This window comes from Xenopus tropicalis, chromosome 9 (assembly GCF_000004195.4).
Source record: "Xenopus tropicalis strain Nigerian chromosome 9, UCB_Xtro_10.0, whole genome shotgun sequence".
NCBI lineage: Eukaryota > Metazoa > Chordata > Amphibia > Anura > Pipidae > Xenopus > Xenopus tropicalis.
The window spans coordinates 76,259,689-76,275,098 of record NC_030685.2 but is presented as its reverse complement, the minus strand read 5'-3'; the positions used below and the strand labels follow the sequence as shown (position 1 = coordinate 76,275,098).

The 15,410-nt window shown below is 39.6% G+C and overlaps 1 protein-coding gene across 2 annotated transcripts in view; it reads left to right on the top strand.

The window, feature by feature from the left end:
* Window positions 1-9,858, top strand: part of LOC101731886 (protein mono-ADP-ribosyltransferase PARP15-like) — a 30,265-nt gene extending 20,407 nt beyond the window's left edge. For both annotated transcript variants that reach the window (XM_012971413.3, XM_004918236.4), the window contains exons 10-15: window positions 1,493-1,654; window positions 2,501-2,673; window positions 3,986-4,004; window positions 5,823-5,971; window positions 8,031-8,205; window positions 9,305-9,858. In XM_012971413.3, coding sequence (XP_012826867.2) covers window positions 1,493-1,654; window positions 2,501-2,673; window positions 3,986-4,004; window positions 5,823-5,971; window positions 8,031-8,205; window positions 9,305-9,594 — 968 coding nt within the window. In that variant the 3' untranslated portion in view covers window positions 9,595-9,858. The remainder of the gene's footprint in view (window positions 1-1,492; window positions 1,655-2,500; window positions 2,674-3,985; window positions 4,005-5,822; window positions 5,972-8,030; window positions 8,206-9,304) is intronic.
* The last annotated feature ends 5,552 nt before the right edge of the window (window positions 9,859-15,410 follow it).

Below are 15,410 nucleotides of genomic sequence, written 5' to 3'. Positions count from 1 at the left end.
AACACAAATCATCACTCTAACCACATGCTATGACGTAAAATAATGTTTGTTGATAAAGCTGTATATTGAATATGTGTAAAATTCTGGGTGGGGCTGTTCACATTAAAGTTAACTTTTAGTATGTTATAGAAATATATAACATACTAAAAGTTAACTTTAATTGAAAGGCCAATTCTAAGCAAATTTTCAATTTCTTCATTATTTGTTTTATTATAGTTTTTGAATTATTTGCCTTTTTCCTCTAACTCTTTGCAGCTTTCAAATGGGGGTCACTGACCCCTGAGTCAAAAAAAACATTGCTCTGTGAAGCTACCATTTAATTGTTATTGTTACTTTATATTACTTATTTTTCAAATCAGGTCCTCTCCTATTCATATATTAGACTTTCTTTCAAACCACACCCTGGTTACTAAGGTCATTTGGATCCTAGCCACCAAATATGCTGAAATCCCAAGCTGGAGTACTGCTGAAAAAAAACTGAAATAAAAAAATAAAACTACAAATAATAAAAAATGAAGACCAATTGCAAATTGTCTCAGAATATTAATCTCTGCATCATACTAGAAGTTAACTCAAAGGTGAAAAACCCCTTTAAAGGACAAGGAGGGATGTCAAGTTGTTAGTCACTCCCCACTACAGTGATACTAGTCACCTACTATGGGGCACTGGAACAGCACTGTGAAGAAAAGTACCATGGGTGGGTGCATTTTAGGAAAAAGAGCTTAATGATCCCAGGTTACTTCTCTTTACAGTGCTTCACCACTATATTCTTCTGGTGCCCCAGCATCCTCTACACTGCCATGTGCGGCGTATGTGTGGTACAGAAATTCTTTTATAAGCGGAGCACAAGGGTCTGAAGTGAGCAACTAGAAACACTGGGGGTACCTAACAATTTTGCAAGCCCCAGTGATTCTACCTTTCCTTGAATAATAGCTTTTACTCAAGAGTATCTTCTCTGCTTGAGCTTGTCCCACTGACTTTATTCAAAGGTGGAGTAAAATTACACCACTTTAAGGTGAAAGGGGACATACACATCTACATAAATGCTGTTTTAATTTTGCTCCAATTAAACACCCTTTTTTGAATGCCCAAAGGTTGAGAGCAAGCAGATCCTCTCCATTTACCCTATATCACAGGTAGATATCAGTAATTCTTAATCTAGTTAGCAGCCCATGTGGTCTGTCTATTTTAAATAGGGCCAGAACTAGGATAGGATAGGTAAGGTACTTAGGGTGCTTGCTGGGTGAAGTTGGAGTCTGGAGACAGGCCAGGCAAAGTAAAGAAGCGAGTGAGTGGCCGTAGGGGTTGCTGACTGCTTTGGAGGTGGGGAAGCTGTGGTTCGACCATTCAGGTGCAGGCTGGCAGAGCACCCGGACAAGTAGTATTGTGTTGGGTGACGGTATTACTTGGCCTGGCTCATCTTTGTAATTATAGCATGACCATATTCCTTTAGATTTAGTTCTACTAAGCCTTTTCTCATGCTGTTCCACAGACTGTAAAGCAACCATTGCGGTAACAGAAGCTGGGAATCTAAAAAGCAAAAAGATCATCCATGTACTTGCTTCAAAACTGATTGCAGAGTCAGTGGAGAATGTTCTTCAAAAGTGTGAGGCCTTGACACTTAGCAGTGTAGCATTCCCTGCACTTGGAACAGGTAAATGTGCTTTGGAACACTCCTTCAAATATTACAGTATATTCAAGGCTTTGGTTCACAATATCTATTAAGTGGTCTCAGTTGTCTTAATCATTACAGGAATGGATTTCCATGGGAGTCCACCCCTTGTCCCCACACAAACTAAAAGTATCCAAAAACTGTATCCATTCAGTTATTCAGCCAAATAACCAATTGCCTATATTTGCAAACTGACTGGCTACTTGGTTGTTGTGCTTAGCCTGGGCTGGATTTAGAGAGAAGGTCTAGTGCAATGGCTAAATACAGAATTGATTCAGAAGGACTAAACATACAGTGGGCAATAGTGCACCACTACCCATACAGGGCCATCCCACCCCCTGAGTGTGTGTAAATTAAACTTACCTTTAGTACTTTGGGGAAGGGAGACCGGCGGTTTGGGGGAGCACCCCGCGGGGATCAGGTGTGGGTCACCGGGGGCCCATCGAGTTTTCGACTCTGTACCCATACAGGCAACCTAGATAGGGTTGCCACCTGGCCGGTAAAAATGATGCTTGATGCTAATGCAACAGGTCACAAAGGTAACAATATAGGAAGGCCAGTATTTTTTTTTTCAGAAAATGTGAAAACCCTAAACCTAGAAGATGTTATATATATATATACAGTATATATATATATATATATATATATATATATATATACATATATATATATATATATATATATATATATATATGGATGATGCCACCTGGTACCTTGGCTCAAGGAAAAAACACCACTGCGTTCCTCAAGAGGCACATAGAACTAATGTCTCTCCTGAGTCCCCTCAGGCTCTGTACTCGTGTATGTCAAATCTATTGTTCGTTTCAGGTGGACATGGCCTAGAACCACAGATAACAATCACACTGATTCTGGATGGCATAGAAAAGCACCTAGCAAAACATCCTCAAAGCTTTTTAGAGGAAATCTGTGTAGTAACTTTCTGTGAGGACGTTTACATGGACTATTCAGAAGTTTTGCAGAACAGATTTAAAGACCCACAGGTACAGGCTCTCACATTACAGAGTTTTTACTCATCGGGCAGCAGAGCATGCTATCAAATACACTGGTCAGCAATGATATAGCAGGTTTAGATTCTCCAGCTCTAGTAACCAATTAACAGGCAGCATTTGCTGGTTTGTGTAAGACAAGGATCCCCAACCTTTTTTACCCGTGAGCCACGCTCAAATGTAAAATTTGTTGGGGAGCAACACAGATGTGAAAAATGTTCATGAGGGTGCCAAATAGGGGTTGTGATTGGCTATTTGGTAGCTCCTATGTAGACTGGTAGCCTACAGAAGGCTCTGTTTGGCAGTACAACTGGTTTTTATGCAACCAAAACTTGCCTCCAATCCAGGAATTCAAAAATAAGCTCCTACTTTGAGGCCACTGGGAGCAACATCCAAGGGGTTGGGGAGCAAAATGTTCCGCTGCGGAATATGTTTATGGCGCTTTATAAATAAATGTTAATAATAATAAATCCTAGTCAAAATACTGGGTTGGCCACAGTTTAAATGCTAATAATGTCAGTTGCCAACCCAAATTTTTTTTTTTATCAAAATGAGAAACTAGAGCTTGCCGTAGTCTACCAAACTGAACTACACTGCTCTCTGTTCTTCACTTTCACCCTTAGATAAATGTCCCTAAAAATCCTGGTGGACAGTGGCAAGCCCTAGTTTGGTAACTGTGGGCATGGAACATGCAACCTCCTTCTGCTGTAAAACTATAAAAAGATTACTTGACTTGAAACTACTGTACTATACAACTCACAAGGGCTCAGTTTCAGATGCAAGAGCAATGTGCGAAATGCAGTCTCTGGGCATGTTTTTTACCAACAATGTAGTGTTTTCCCAGAATTCCAGCATAGTGGCAACACGATTGAGCTGAAAATCTCCTACGTTGAGATGTTGACATGTCCTACGCTTTGCAGCAAAATTATGTCTGCATCTGTTTCTTAGGCGCATGTAAGATGTGTTTATTGATGCAGGCTGCCCTTGTGCTGCTGCCACCTTGAAGAAAGCAGTAGCTCTAGGCCCCCCCCTGCATCTATAGGCACACTGCTAACAATTCATCTGAACAGACTGCTGGGGTGCATTGGTGTGTCACGCCAAAACGCATAGGTACAAGGACTGTGGTCATCATGTGACTGCAACTGCATTGTACTTCCTAAATGGGCCCTACAGTCCTGGAAAGTAGGCTCTCTATGGATCTGCAGTCATTTTTTAATACATCTGAATTCAGATGTTGGATTAAGAAATATGTATGTGTGTTGTTTGAATGTTAATTCCAATTTACTTTTATATCTTTCTTTTTTAGGAAATAAACGATGCAAACAGTAAGTATAACACAGACAGAATCCATTTGTCAGCACCTGACACTAAAGGCAATAGCAGGGACATTCACCTTTACATTAACTTACCAGTTGGCCTTCATTCTTTATTTTGGATATTTTTTTAATTATTTGCCTTCTTCTTCTGATTCTTTCCAGCTTTCAAATGAAGGGGTCACTGACCCTGACAGGCAAAAAACTATTGCTATTTTTGCTTTTAATTACTTATCTTTCTATTCAGTCCCTGTCTTATTCATATTCCAGTCTCTCATTCAAACCACCTCCTGGTTACTAGGGTCATTTAGGTAAAAAAAAAAATTATTCGAATATATAAATTTAAAAACAAAGTAAGGACTGTTTATCAATGAATTTTTTTTTTTTTAAAACTGAACAATAGTAATTTGATTCATTTTTAACTGGCAGCAAGGATTAGAGATATAAACGGTTGTTAGAACTTAGTGCTGCTGCTGAGCTGCCCAGACTTTTTAATTAAAGGAGAACTTAACCCTACCCCATTTTTTAGCCTCCCTTCCACCTCACTCTCCTTTAAAAAATTTGCCCCCAAACGTCAAAACGTCTATAAGCCCAGGGGGCCCTTATAATGTGAATCACCAGGCTATCTGTGGACTTGCAGATAGGGGTACAGGTATAGGATCTGTTATCTGGAAATCCGTTATCCAGAAAGCTCCGAATTATGGGAAAGCCATCTCCAACAGGGTCCATTTGAAACAAATAATTAAACATTTGAAAACATTTTTCCCTTTTCTCTTTAATAGCAAAATAGTAGCTTGTATTTGAATTCAACTAAGATATAATTACCCCTTATTGGGGGCAGAACAGTCCTATTGGGTTTATTTAATGGTTAAATGATTCCCTTTTCACTGTAATAATAAAACAGTACCTGTACTTGATCCCAACTAAGATATAATTACCCCTTATTGGGGGCAGAACAGCCCTATTGGGTTTATTTAATGGTTAAATGATTCCCTTTTCTCTGTAATAATAAAACAGTACCTGTACTTGATCTCAACTAAGATATAATTAATCCTTATTGGAGGCAAAACATTCCTATTGGGTTTATTTAAAGGAATACTGTCATGGGAAAACTTTTTCCAGCAGAATCCTGCATTGTAATCTGTTTTTCAAAAACACTGATTTATTATATTTAATTTTAAAATGTCACATGGGGCTAGCCATATTCTTCATTTCCCAGAGTGCCACTGCCATGTGACCTGTGCTCTGATAAACTTCAGTTACACTTTACTGCTGCGCTGCAAGATGGAGTGATATCCACCCCCCCTCCCAGCAGCCGATCAGCAGAACAATGGGAAGGGAGCAAGATAGCAGCTCCCAGTAGGTATCAGAATAGCACTCAATAGTAAGAAATCCAAGTCCGGCTTGGGACTCCTCCAGTTACATGGGAGTAGGAGAAACAATAGGTTAGCTGAAAGCAGTTCTAATGTGTAGCGCTGGCTGAAAGCTCAGACTCAGGCACAATGCACTGAGATGGCACCTACACACCAATATTACAGCTACAAATACATTTGTTGATTCAAGAATACATTTTAAATGTCAGAGTGAATTATTTGCTGTGTTACAGTGTCATTTAGAAATAAAATGTACCCCATAAAAATTGACAGAATCCCTTTAATAGTTAAATGATTAATTAGTAGACTTAAGGTTCGGAGATCCAAATTATGGAATGATCCCTTATCTGCAAAAAGTCCCAAGGGTTCTGGATAACAGGTCCCATGCCATATTTATTTATTTATCTAAATGAATGGAAAACCACATCAAATTATTTATTTCTTTTTTTTTTTTCAGTTCAAATCAGCCCTCCAGAATATTGGGCAGATATGGTCATTGATGATAAAGTTAAGAAAATCACCCTGCTGGTTGACTCAGAGGAATATAGAAATATAGCAAGAAATTTTATTCAGACCAGCGATAATACTGACATCCGCATTGTTAAGGTAAACATGAAATTGGTGGTTTCCATAGAGCATTTTTAGTTAAAGGAGGCTTAAAATGTTGGTGTGGGTGTGGATGCTATTGGCTGAGTATGTATGTATCCACACCAGTACATTACCAGTGGAACAGTGCAAGAAGTGTTTCCCACTTCTGGTCATCACAGAAACATCCTCTATGCCCCATGTCCCTATAGCCAGCAGTGCTACTTTGCCGTGCATCATATAACTGAAAGCTTCTGTAACACCTGTTTGGCCAGTAAAGGGTCAATCCAGACTAGTATTAGGTAGAGCATGTGTTACATGCGATCCCCCTTTCCCAGGATGGGCCTCCGCTAAGTGGGAGATGACCTTTAGGAGCTATTTTGGAGATGAGGATGGTGTTGAACTACACCTCCCTGATGCTGTATGGTGTAGTGATAGTAAATAGGACGCCAGAAGGTTCTTTGCTGATTGAACTATAGCACATTTATTGTTACAGACAAGATTGATGCAGGGTAATACTCACAATACTGAGGTAGATGGTACAGCAGGTAATAACAGTTGTAGTTATGCAAGGCAGGATCACACCACAGTGGAGATAGATAAGGAAATATAGGCAATCCTAAGGATGATCACCTGGTACTGAGTTGGATCCCTACAGCAACGTTGGATCAGGGGTAGATACTGCCTGATACCTGTGTCTGACTGCGGTCCTACAGTAAGGCAAAACAGAGCCTGGGTATTGCTAAACCCTTTTATATTCTCCTATGTTGGAGCGAGTGCTGCTCATACTAGATAGCCCTGACTATCTCACACTATATAGAGTGTGCTATTACAGGATCTATCCTTCTGCTAACTTCACCTCATTCACGGGGCCCTGTCCCCGACTTTCACTAGAGTACCAAGGGGCTACTCTAGGGCAGATGGCTTTACTGGGGCCAAGTCTGATCCCAGGCTCGATGGAGACGTTGCCTGAGAGTCAGAAGGCAGCCAAAGAGGAAGCCCTCCTCCTTGCAAGACACTTTATCAGTCTGCAAGGGGAGTGGTCATCCTAACTAAACCAATAAGGCACAATATAGTATGAACTAGATACATGGTGCTTTGCCCAGCAACAGCACTAAGAAAGAGGAAGTAGGGATTTAAAGCCATAGGGACTCTAATACCTATGGGTCCCTACACTTCCCTGGGATGTCAGTAGAGGTTGTCTATCAGCAAGCCCTAACCAGTAAATATTGCAATTTTACATCCTTTCCCTTGAGCCGCCATTTAGTGATGGGCTGTGTGCTCCCTCAGAGATCAGCTGACAGGAAATAATGCAGCTCTAACTGTAACAGGAAGTAGTGTGGGAGTAAAAGGCAGAACCCTGTCCATTCATTGGCTAATGAGTCCTAGCAGTATGTGTGCCTTGGCTTGTTTGTGTGCACTGTGACTCCTATGATCCCAGGAGGCGGCCCTTAATTCTTAAAATGGCAATTTTCTATTTAGGATTACCCAATAGCACATGCTACAAAAAAAGTATATTTTTATGAAAATGTTTTTTTTAGATGAAGCAGGGTTTTACATATGAGCTTGTTTATGCAATATACAGTATTTTTGTAGAGACCTATATTGTTTGGGGGTATAGTTTTCCTTTAAAGTTTCCACAGACTTCTTTGTATGACAAACAAATAATTGGCCCACTACATGCAATGTGCTGGCCAACACTGGTTCAATGTGTCTTTTATTTAGATATATCAATACCTTCCTTCTTTTGTGTTATAATCTCATGAGAAGCAGCATGCAGGGTGCAGGACCCAGCTGTATAAGTAGCATCCTTGAGTGTTCTATTCTTAATCTATGGGTCAGGGTGTAAAAATGAGTCCCACAAAACCCTGCTTTACAGTACAGTTTGAAGTGAGAAGCAATCTATAACAGGATCAGGAAGTTAAAATCATTTACCCAAGGACAGCAGCAATCAGAGGCCCTAGTATAAGGAAAGAGTAGGGTCCAGTTCAAAGCAACCAGGATAAGGTTGTGCCATAATTCTAAATAGGGTGCTCCATCTCCGTTTTGTGTGCAAATGATCATTTAACTCTTTTGCTAGATTGAAAGGATCCAAAATTTAACACTATGGAGAAGTTACTCCATTAGAAAAATTCAGGTTGACAAGAAAAATCCGTATCGTGTAAATGAACGTCACCTATATCACGGTACCAGTGCCGATGCCATTAGGAAAATCAATCATCATGGCTTTAATCGAAGTTTTTGTGGAAAAAATGGTAAGTCTATTTTTTTTTTTATTTGTTAAAAACACTGAGTTCACCATATTGAGAGAAAAAATCCTTGTAATAGATATACAGATTGAGAAGAATTTACTGGGATAATGTTGTTACATATTTATTCTGATTTTTAGACAGAAGTATGTAGGATTTTGCTTGCCTAATTCATACAGACGTTTATCTGACACTTAGCAGCAACTTTTCTTAGTGATTTTATGGGTATAATAGTTTGCTATAAATGTAACTTTAGATAGACAGAAAGAGAGATAGGTAGATAGACAAAAAGAGAGATAGATAGATAGATAGATAGATAGATAGGATAAACAATAAAACATATTTCTAATATTGTTAGTTAGGCAAAAATGTAATCTATAAAGGCTGGAGTGGGTAGATGTCTAAAGTAATAGCCAGAACACTACTTCCTGCTTTCAGCCCTCTAACCTCTTAGTTAGTCAGTAACTTTAGCGGGGGGCCACATGGGACATAACTGTTCAGTTAGTTTGTGAGCATGCAGGTCAGATTCAAATGCAAATTGAGCAGTTATGTCCCATATGGCCCCCCCTAAAATGACTGACTAACTAAGAGGTTAGAGAGCTGAAAGCAGAAAGTAGTGTTCTGGCTATTACGTTAGACATCTGCCCACTCCAGCCTTTATAGATTACATTTTTGATGCATCAGGTAGATTTGCAACAGGGGTAACTTTCCTGCATCAGCAATTACCCTGCACTTATGCTGCATTGTGGGTAAAAAGCATGTCTCCTGAAGATTGCACTTTGCATATTGCGTTAAGTTTGCAAATGACCCTTACTGTGCTCTCAGGATCAAGTAATACCCTATATACCAAGCTGGGGTCAGACAGGAGACTTTGTACCTTTGTCTTCAACAAGTCTCCAAAAGTGTTCTGCCAGAGTTACTCCTATTTTCCCCAGGTTTAAGCTCAGGCATTTGCTAGATAATGCTGCATGTTGGTTTAAAAAAACAGAAATAAGCAGTTCCACCCAGAAACCTGTTAGACAGATAAATCTAGTTTCAGGCACTCAGATTAGTATACTAACTACTCATTCTGCAGTATTTGCATTTACATTTTGTTTTCTTTCAGGCACAAAACATGGGTTTGGGACATACTTTGCCAGAGATGCCTCTTACTCGTGCCATAGCGTATATGCTGCTCCTGATGAAAATAAATACAAGTATGTCTACCAGGCATTAGTAATAACTGGGGAATACTGTGCTGGACAAGAATCTTACATAGAGCCCCCATACATTGGTGAGGATCCCAGCGCTGATCAGTACGACTCTGTGGTCAATTCTGTCCATGACCCAATTGCTTTTGTGGTCTTCAATGATAGCAGTGCATATCCTGAATATTTAATCACTTTCACAAGATAGTGTAGGTGAACCATATCCTCCCCCCCCAAAAATTGTAGCTGAACTGTTCCTCTTAAAGTGATATTGACACCTAAAAATGACTCTTCAAAATATGAATGTACATTAAAAGTTCCCTATAGGTCATGTTGTCCATTTTTGACTGATAGAGCTGCTTTTCTAAGTTATTGTTACTTGAAGCTCCTAAACCGACTGTTCTACTAACCTGACTGTCCCTTCTAATACTGTCAGTTACAGCTTCTAATGCTAATGAACTCCTGCTGCACAAATATGGCAGCCTCCTCATAGAGGGACTTGGGGGGGGCAGATAGGTAATGTAAAAGTATCAGGCAAATAATTTTATGGCAAAATTACAAATAGCATTCCAAGAAAATTTATTTTTTTTCCTGGGGATGGGCATGCCCAGCAGCATAGTTTTTTATCTGCATTATGCAGTCAAAGACTCCTTTAGGGCTCTGGCACACGGGGAGATTAGTCGCCCGCGACAAATCTCCCTGTTCGCGGGCGACTAATCTCCCCGAGTTGCCATCAGTTGCCATCCCACCGGCGAACATGTAAGTCGCCGGTGGGATGGCACATGCGGCGGCACGATTTCGGCAAATCTCTGAAAATGCCTCGCGAGGCAACTTCGGCGATTTGCCGAAATCGCCTGCGCAGCGTGTGCCATCCCACCGGCGACTTACATGTTCGCCGGTGGGATGGTAGTTCGGGGAGATTAGTCGCCCGTGACAAGGGAGATTTGTCTAATCTCCCTGTGTGCCAGAGCCCTAAGGGTTATTAGCTCTTGATGGTTTTTGGGTATTAGGTTTTTGATGGTTTTTGACATAAAGAAAGGAGACAACCAACTGGGTAGAAGGACACTTCCATACTCCATTATTTCTCTAATCAAGCGCAAAGGGCACTATTTTTTCCACACACTTGCTGCATTTCTAGACATTGCACATCAGTCACAAACATATTTATTATATTATTGCTTTAAAGGCACACCATCACGTCTTGTTTTCTCTGATTATCTTTATACTTTTTAGAATAACTCTATACATTTATATATTTTGAATTGCTAAAATATGGCACTGCTGCAAAGGTTCCAGATATCACTTAAACTAGCTTTATTATCTTATCAACCCCAGTTGTTATTAGTCCCCCGCGAACAGGGAGATTTGTCGTGGGCGACTAATCTCCCCGTGTGCCAGAGCCCTTAGGTCACATTCAGACCATGGCAAACATTGTAATTGATGACACTGATATTAGTGGAGAAGAAGCATAACAACTGGGGTCAGTAGGAACCAACATTAGACTGTCATCTGTTTGCCAACAAATCCAGAGAAAAAGTGTGTTTGATATGCATGGGAAACGTCTACTGTATTAACTTTAGATTGTAAGCCTTTCTGTCTCTGTATGTCAATAGTTGATATGTAACCTTATCCGCAGCACCATGGAATATGTTGCTGATTTATAAATAAATGTAATAATATGTTTTCTTTGTATTACTGTATATAGAGAAAATATTATTTGGTAGCCAATACAAAATCAGGTGGGCATCAGTGTTATCTTACGTTTTTATTATCAGTTTATATCAGGAACAACAGGCAATTAAAAAAAAACTATACTCCAAAACAATGTAGGTATCTATAAAAATATAGTTTGCCTAGGAAAACGATACATCATTTTTTCAGAACAAGCTGGGCTTTCTAACCTTTTCTCTAAAGTCTTGTGTAATTCCACTTCTGTAACAAGATTTAAAGAAATAATTTTGCATAATATTGGTATATATATCACAAAAATGTTTTACTTTATTTTTATGTGAATACAAATGTTTTAGAAATCCTCATGTTTCATAAATGTGCCGATACCAAATACATATAGTTTTATGGAGATTTCTGACTGGTACGTGCCAAAAACTCATTACACTGCCAACTTTTAAAGCAGCAGCAGCACCACATAAATCAGCATCTTCCGATTTCAGGCCAAAGTAATAGGTTCACCCCAGAAAACCATATACTGTTTCCACTGATTGGCGGGCAACATCAATCCCACCAACATGACTAGTGAAAAAGGGGCCTACCAGGTTTTTTTCAAGTGCCCTATTGGGCTGTGCAATCTTGAATTCACAGTACCCCAATATCCAATTGTGGATGTCAGTGTGTATATGCTGCTTGCTGATCCAGAATTAGATGGATGTTGGTAACAAAAGGGACACAGCTAAAGGTGGGGGGCAATGCTGTCAAGAGGCTCTGTAGATCTGGACATGCTATGGTGGTACAGATAAGTTGCACTTTTCCTTTAAATAAAGATGTATGCTATATATTCACTCAAAACATTATTATTGCTTTATTAAAGGGGCCTGTTCTCCTAAGAAATAATTGTAAATTATTTTCTATTGTGTTTGTCAAGCTCAATAAACTACACCTACACATTATAAATAATATAAATCGTGTTTCCTTCAGTCTTGGAATTGCACAATCACAACAAGCAGGCAGGCGCCTGTGACAGGATACACAATTAGATGGTGAGAAAAAGGGGGAAAGTGAGTTCTAAATATCTATTATACACATATATGTATACCAGCCTCCCCTCCCTTGTTTCTATTAGGGGTGGATCTGTCACATTCATTTGCAGATCTGCAAACTTTCAGTTTCTCTTTTGTGAAAAAAACTGCCAGTCGTTCTGTAAACGGTGAGATTTCCCAGATGTGTTCCTTGGAGCAGGTATGGTGCAACTTACCGTTTTTGGCTGAAGTTATATCTAGATATTGCATGAATTATAGAAGTCTTGTTCAATTCTAGAAACAGGATTTTCATTATATACAGCTCTATGATACCAACTTAATGTTAAGGGTTATTCTGATTTGTTGTGTTTTATATTATATATTATATAACAAAAATGAGGAGAAATGGTTGGGGGATGGAGGTGGAGGGGTTTTAGGGTAGAGATTATTGGATACATTTACATCACACGTAATTATAATACAGGTATGAGACCTGTTTTCCAGAATGCTCAGGACCTGGGGTTTACTGGATAAGGGATCTTTCCATAATTTGGATCTACATACCATAAGCCTGCTAAAAATCATTTAAATATTGAATAAACCCAATAGGATTGTTTTGCCTCCAATAAGGGGTAATTATATCTTAGTTGGGATCAAGTACAGGTACTGTTTTATTATTACAGAGAAAAGGGAATCATTTAACCATTAAATAAACCCAATAGGGCTGTTCTGCCCCAATAAGGGGTAATTATATCTTAGTTGGGATCAAGTACAGGTACTGTTTTATTATTACAGAGAAAAGGGAATCATTTAACCATTAAATAAACCCAATAGGACTGTTCTGCCCCCAATAAGGGGTAATTATATCTTAGTTGGGATCAAGTACAGGTACTGTTTTATTATTACAGAGAAAAGGGAATCATTTAACCATTAAATAAACCCAATAGGACTGTTCTGCCCCCAATAAGGGGTAATTATATCTTAGTTGGGATCAAGTACAGGTACTGTTTTATTATTACAGAGAAAAGGGAATCATTTTTAAAAATTAGAATTATTTGCTTATAATGGAGTCTATGGGAGATGGCCTTTCCGTAATTTCAGACCTTTCTGGGTTTCTGAATAAGGGATCCCATACCTGTACATCCTTTAACAAGTGCTTAAATTTTTATTTTAAAGGACACACATATGATGAAGAATCTACAGCACTGAAATGAATTTACAAGTAAGCCAGCACTGTACACCTATGTGTATGAGATTATCTCTGATCCATTTCAGGCTGTAGTTCGTCCCTGAATTAGTACAGGTATGGGATCCCTTATCTGGAAACCCTTTATCCAGAAAGCTCCGAATTATGGAAAGCCTGTCTCCCATAGACTCCATTTTAATCAAATAATTCAGAATTTTAAAACTGATTTCCTTTTTCTCTGTAATAATAAAACAGTACCTGTACTTGATCCCAACTAAGATATAAAGAATCCTTATTGGATGTAAAACAATCCTATTGGGTTTAATTAATGTTTTATTGATTTTTTTAGTAGACTTAAGGTATAGAGATCCAAATTATGGAAAGACCCCTTATCCAGAATACCCTTGGTCCCGAGCATTCTGGATAACAGGTCCAATACCTGTAGTAGTTCTTTATATGGGGCCCCCATGAACACAAGTGCGCAGTAACAAAAGTTTGGCCATGTCCTTTGTGTGTACAATATATACAGGTTGTTTTATTCTATAATAAGCAGTTCATATAAAGAGTTCCATTGATTAATGCGCTAATAAGTCACTCAGTTTATAGGGGGTCAGTGGAGTTTTACCTAATTTTAACCCTTTCCTTCCTTCCTGCGCTGTCATTGCTTGATATTGAAGCTAGGTAAGGTTTTGCATAAGTTACGTAAACTGTGTAAGTTTAGGGGCCCAATGATATTGCTATGGGTCCAAAAACTAGTTAGTAGAACTTCACATAAACAGCAAAAATAATTAATGTGCTAATAAGTCAGTATTTTTGTTGGGAGTCAGTGGATTCGTACGTTACATAAGTTTCTTTGAAAGTAACTAAGTGCGGAAGTGTAGGGGCCCTATGATGTTGCTGTGGGGCCTAATAACCAGTCATTCCCCTGCTGCCAAGTTCATGTAGAAGATCCTCATATAATTCAGTAAATACAGTAGATCCCAATATAAACTGCTGATGTTACTCTATAATAAGCAGTTCATATAAATAGTTAAAATGAATAATTCATGTTTTATTAAGTCAATCCGCTCATTGGGGGGCAGTGAAATTTGCCATAGGTTTTTTAATTCATCGGTGGTCAGTGGCATTTGCCCCTGCCTGCCCCGTCAAGCTTCTCAGCGTTGTCTTTACCTTGGTACGCAGGTTTCATACATTTCTAGGCAGTTTTTGCTGAAGTTACATGAACTTACACAATTTGAATAACATTAGCCACACCGCCAGGCAACCTTACAGAAGAGCATTTCACTGGGCCTGGCACAACTGTACCCCCTACTCCCACCATGTCTGGTGACACACAGTGCGGAAATATCTGCCTTGATATTAGACCCAACCAAGTTAATGCTTAAGATTACCAGTAACTAATATTACAATGATAAACATGTTAAAAAGTACAACAAAAGTACAAGCTTAAGGTGGCCATACACAGGCAGATTTGAAATCTATACCCCTGAACAGGGTCTGACTGGGCTGCTGGGACACCGGGAAAAATTCTGGTGGGCCCTCAACCCTTGCCGGCGCTCCCCCTGCCCAACCGTTCCTCCCCTGACGCATTAAACTTACACATGTTCAGGGGAAGAAGTCAGATGGGGGCCCCTGCGGGGGGTTAGGGAGGCCCCTGCGGGGAGGGGGGTTAGGGGACACGGGGGCATCTGCAGGGCTCTTGGGGTGGGAGCCCCGGTGGGCCCTGCACCCCCCAGTCCGACCCTGCCCCTGAACAATGTAGGTCTCTACAAGCTCATATGTAAAACCCTGCTTCATCTAAATAAACCATTTTTTTATATAAATAGAAAATTGCCATTTTAATAATTAAGAGCCGTCCCCTGGGATCATAGGATTCTCAGTGCACACAAACTAACACACATCCATGCTAGGCCCCATCAGCCAATGAATGGACAGAGTTCTGCCTTTTGCTCCCACACTACTTCCTGTTACAGTTAGAGCTGCATCACTTCCTGTCAGCTGATCTCTGAGGGAGCACACAGCCCATCACTAAATGGCGGCTCAAGATGTAAAAGGGATATACATATTTCAGTTTGCTATTAATTAGTATTCATGTTGGGGGTAAATTTTGCTTTAAGCTGCCGATTCAGCCCCTTCAGACCTATT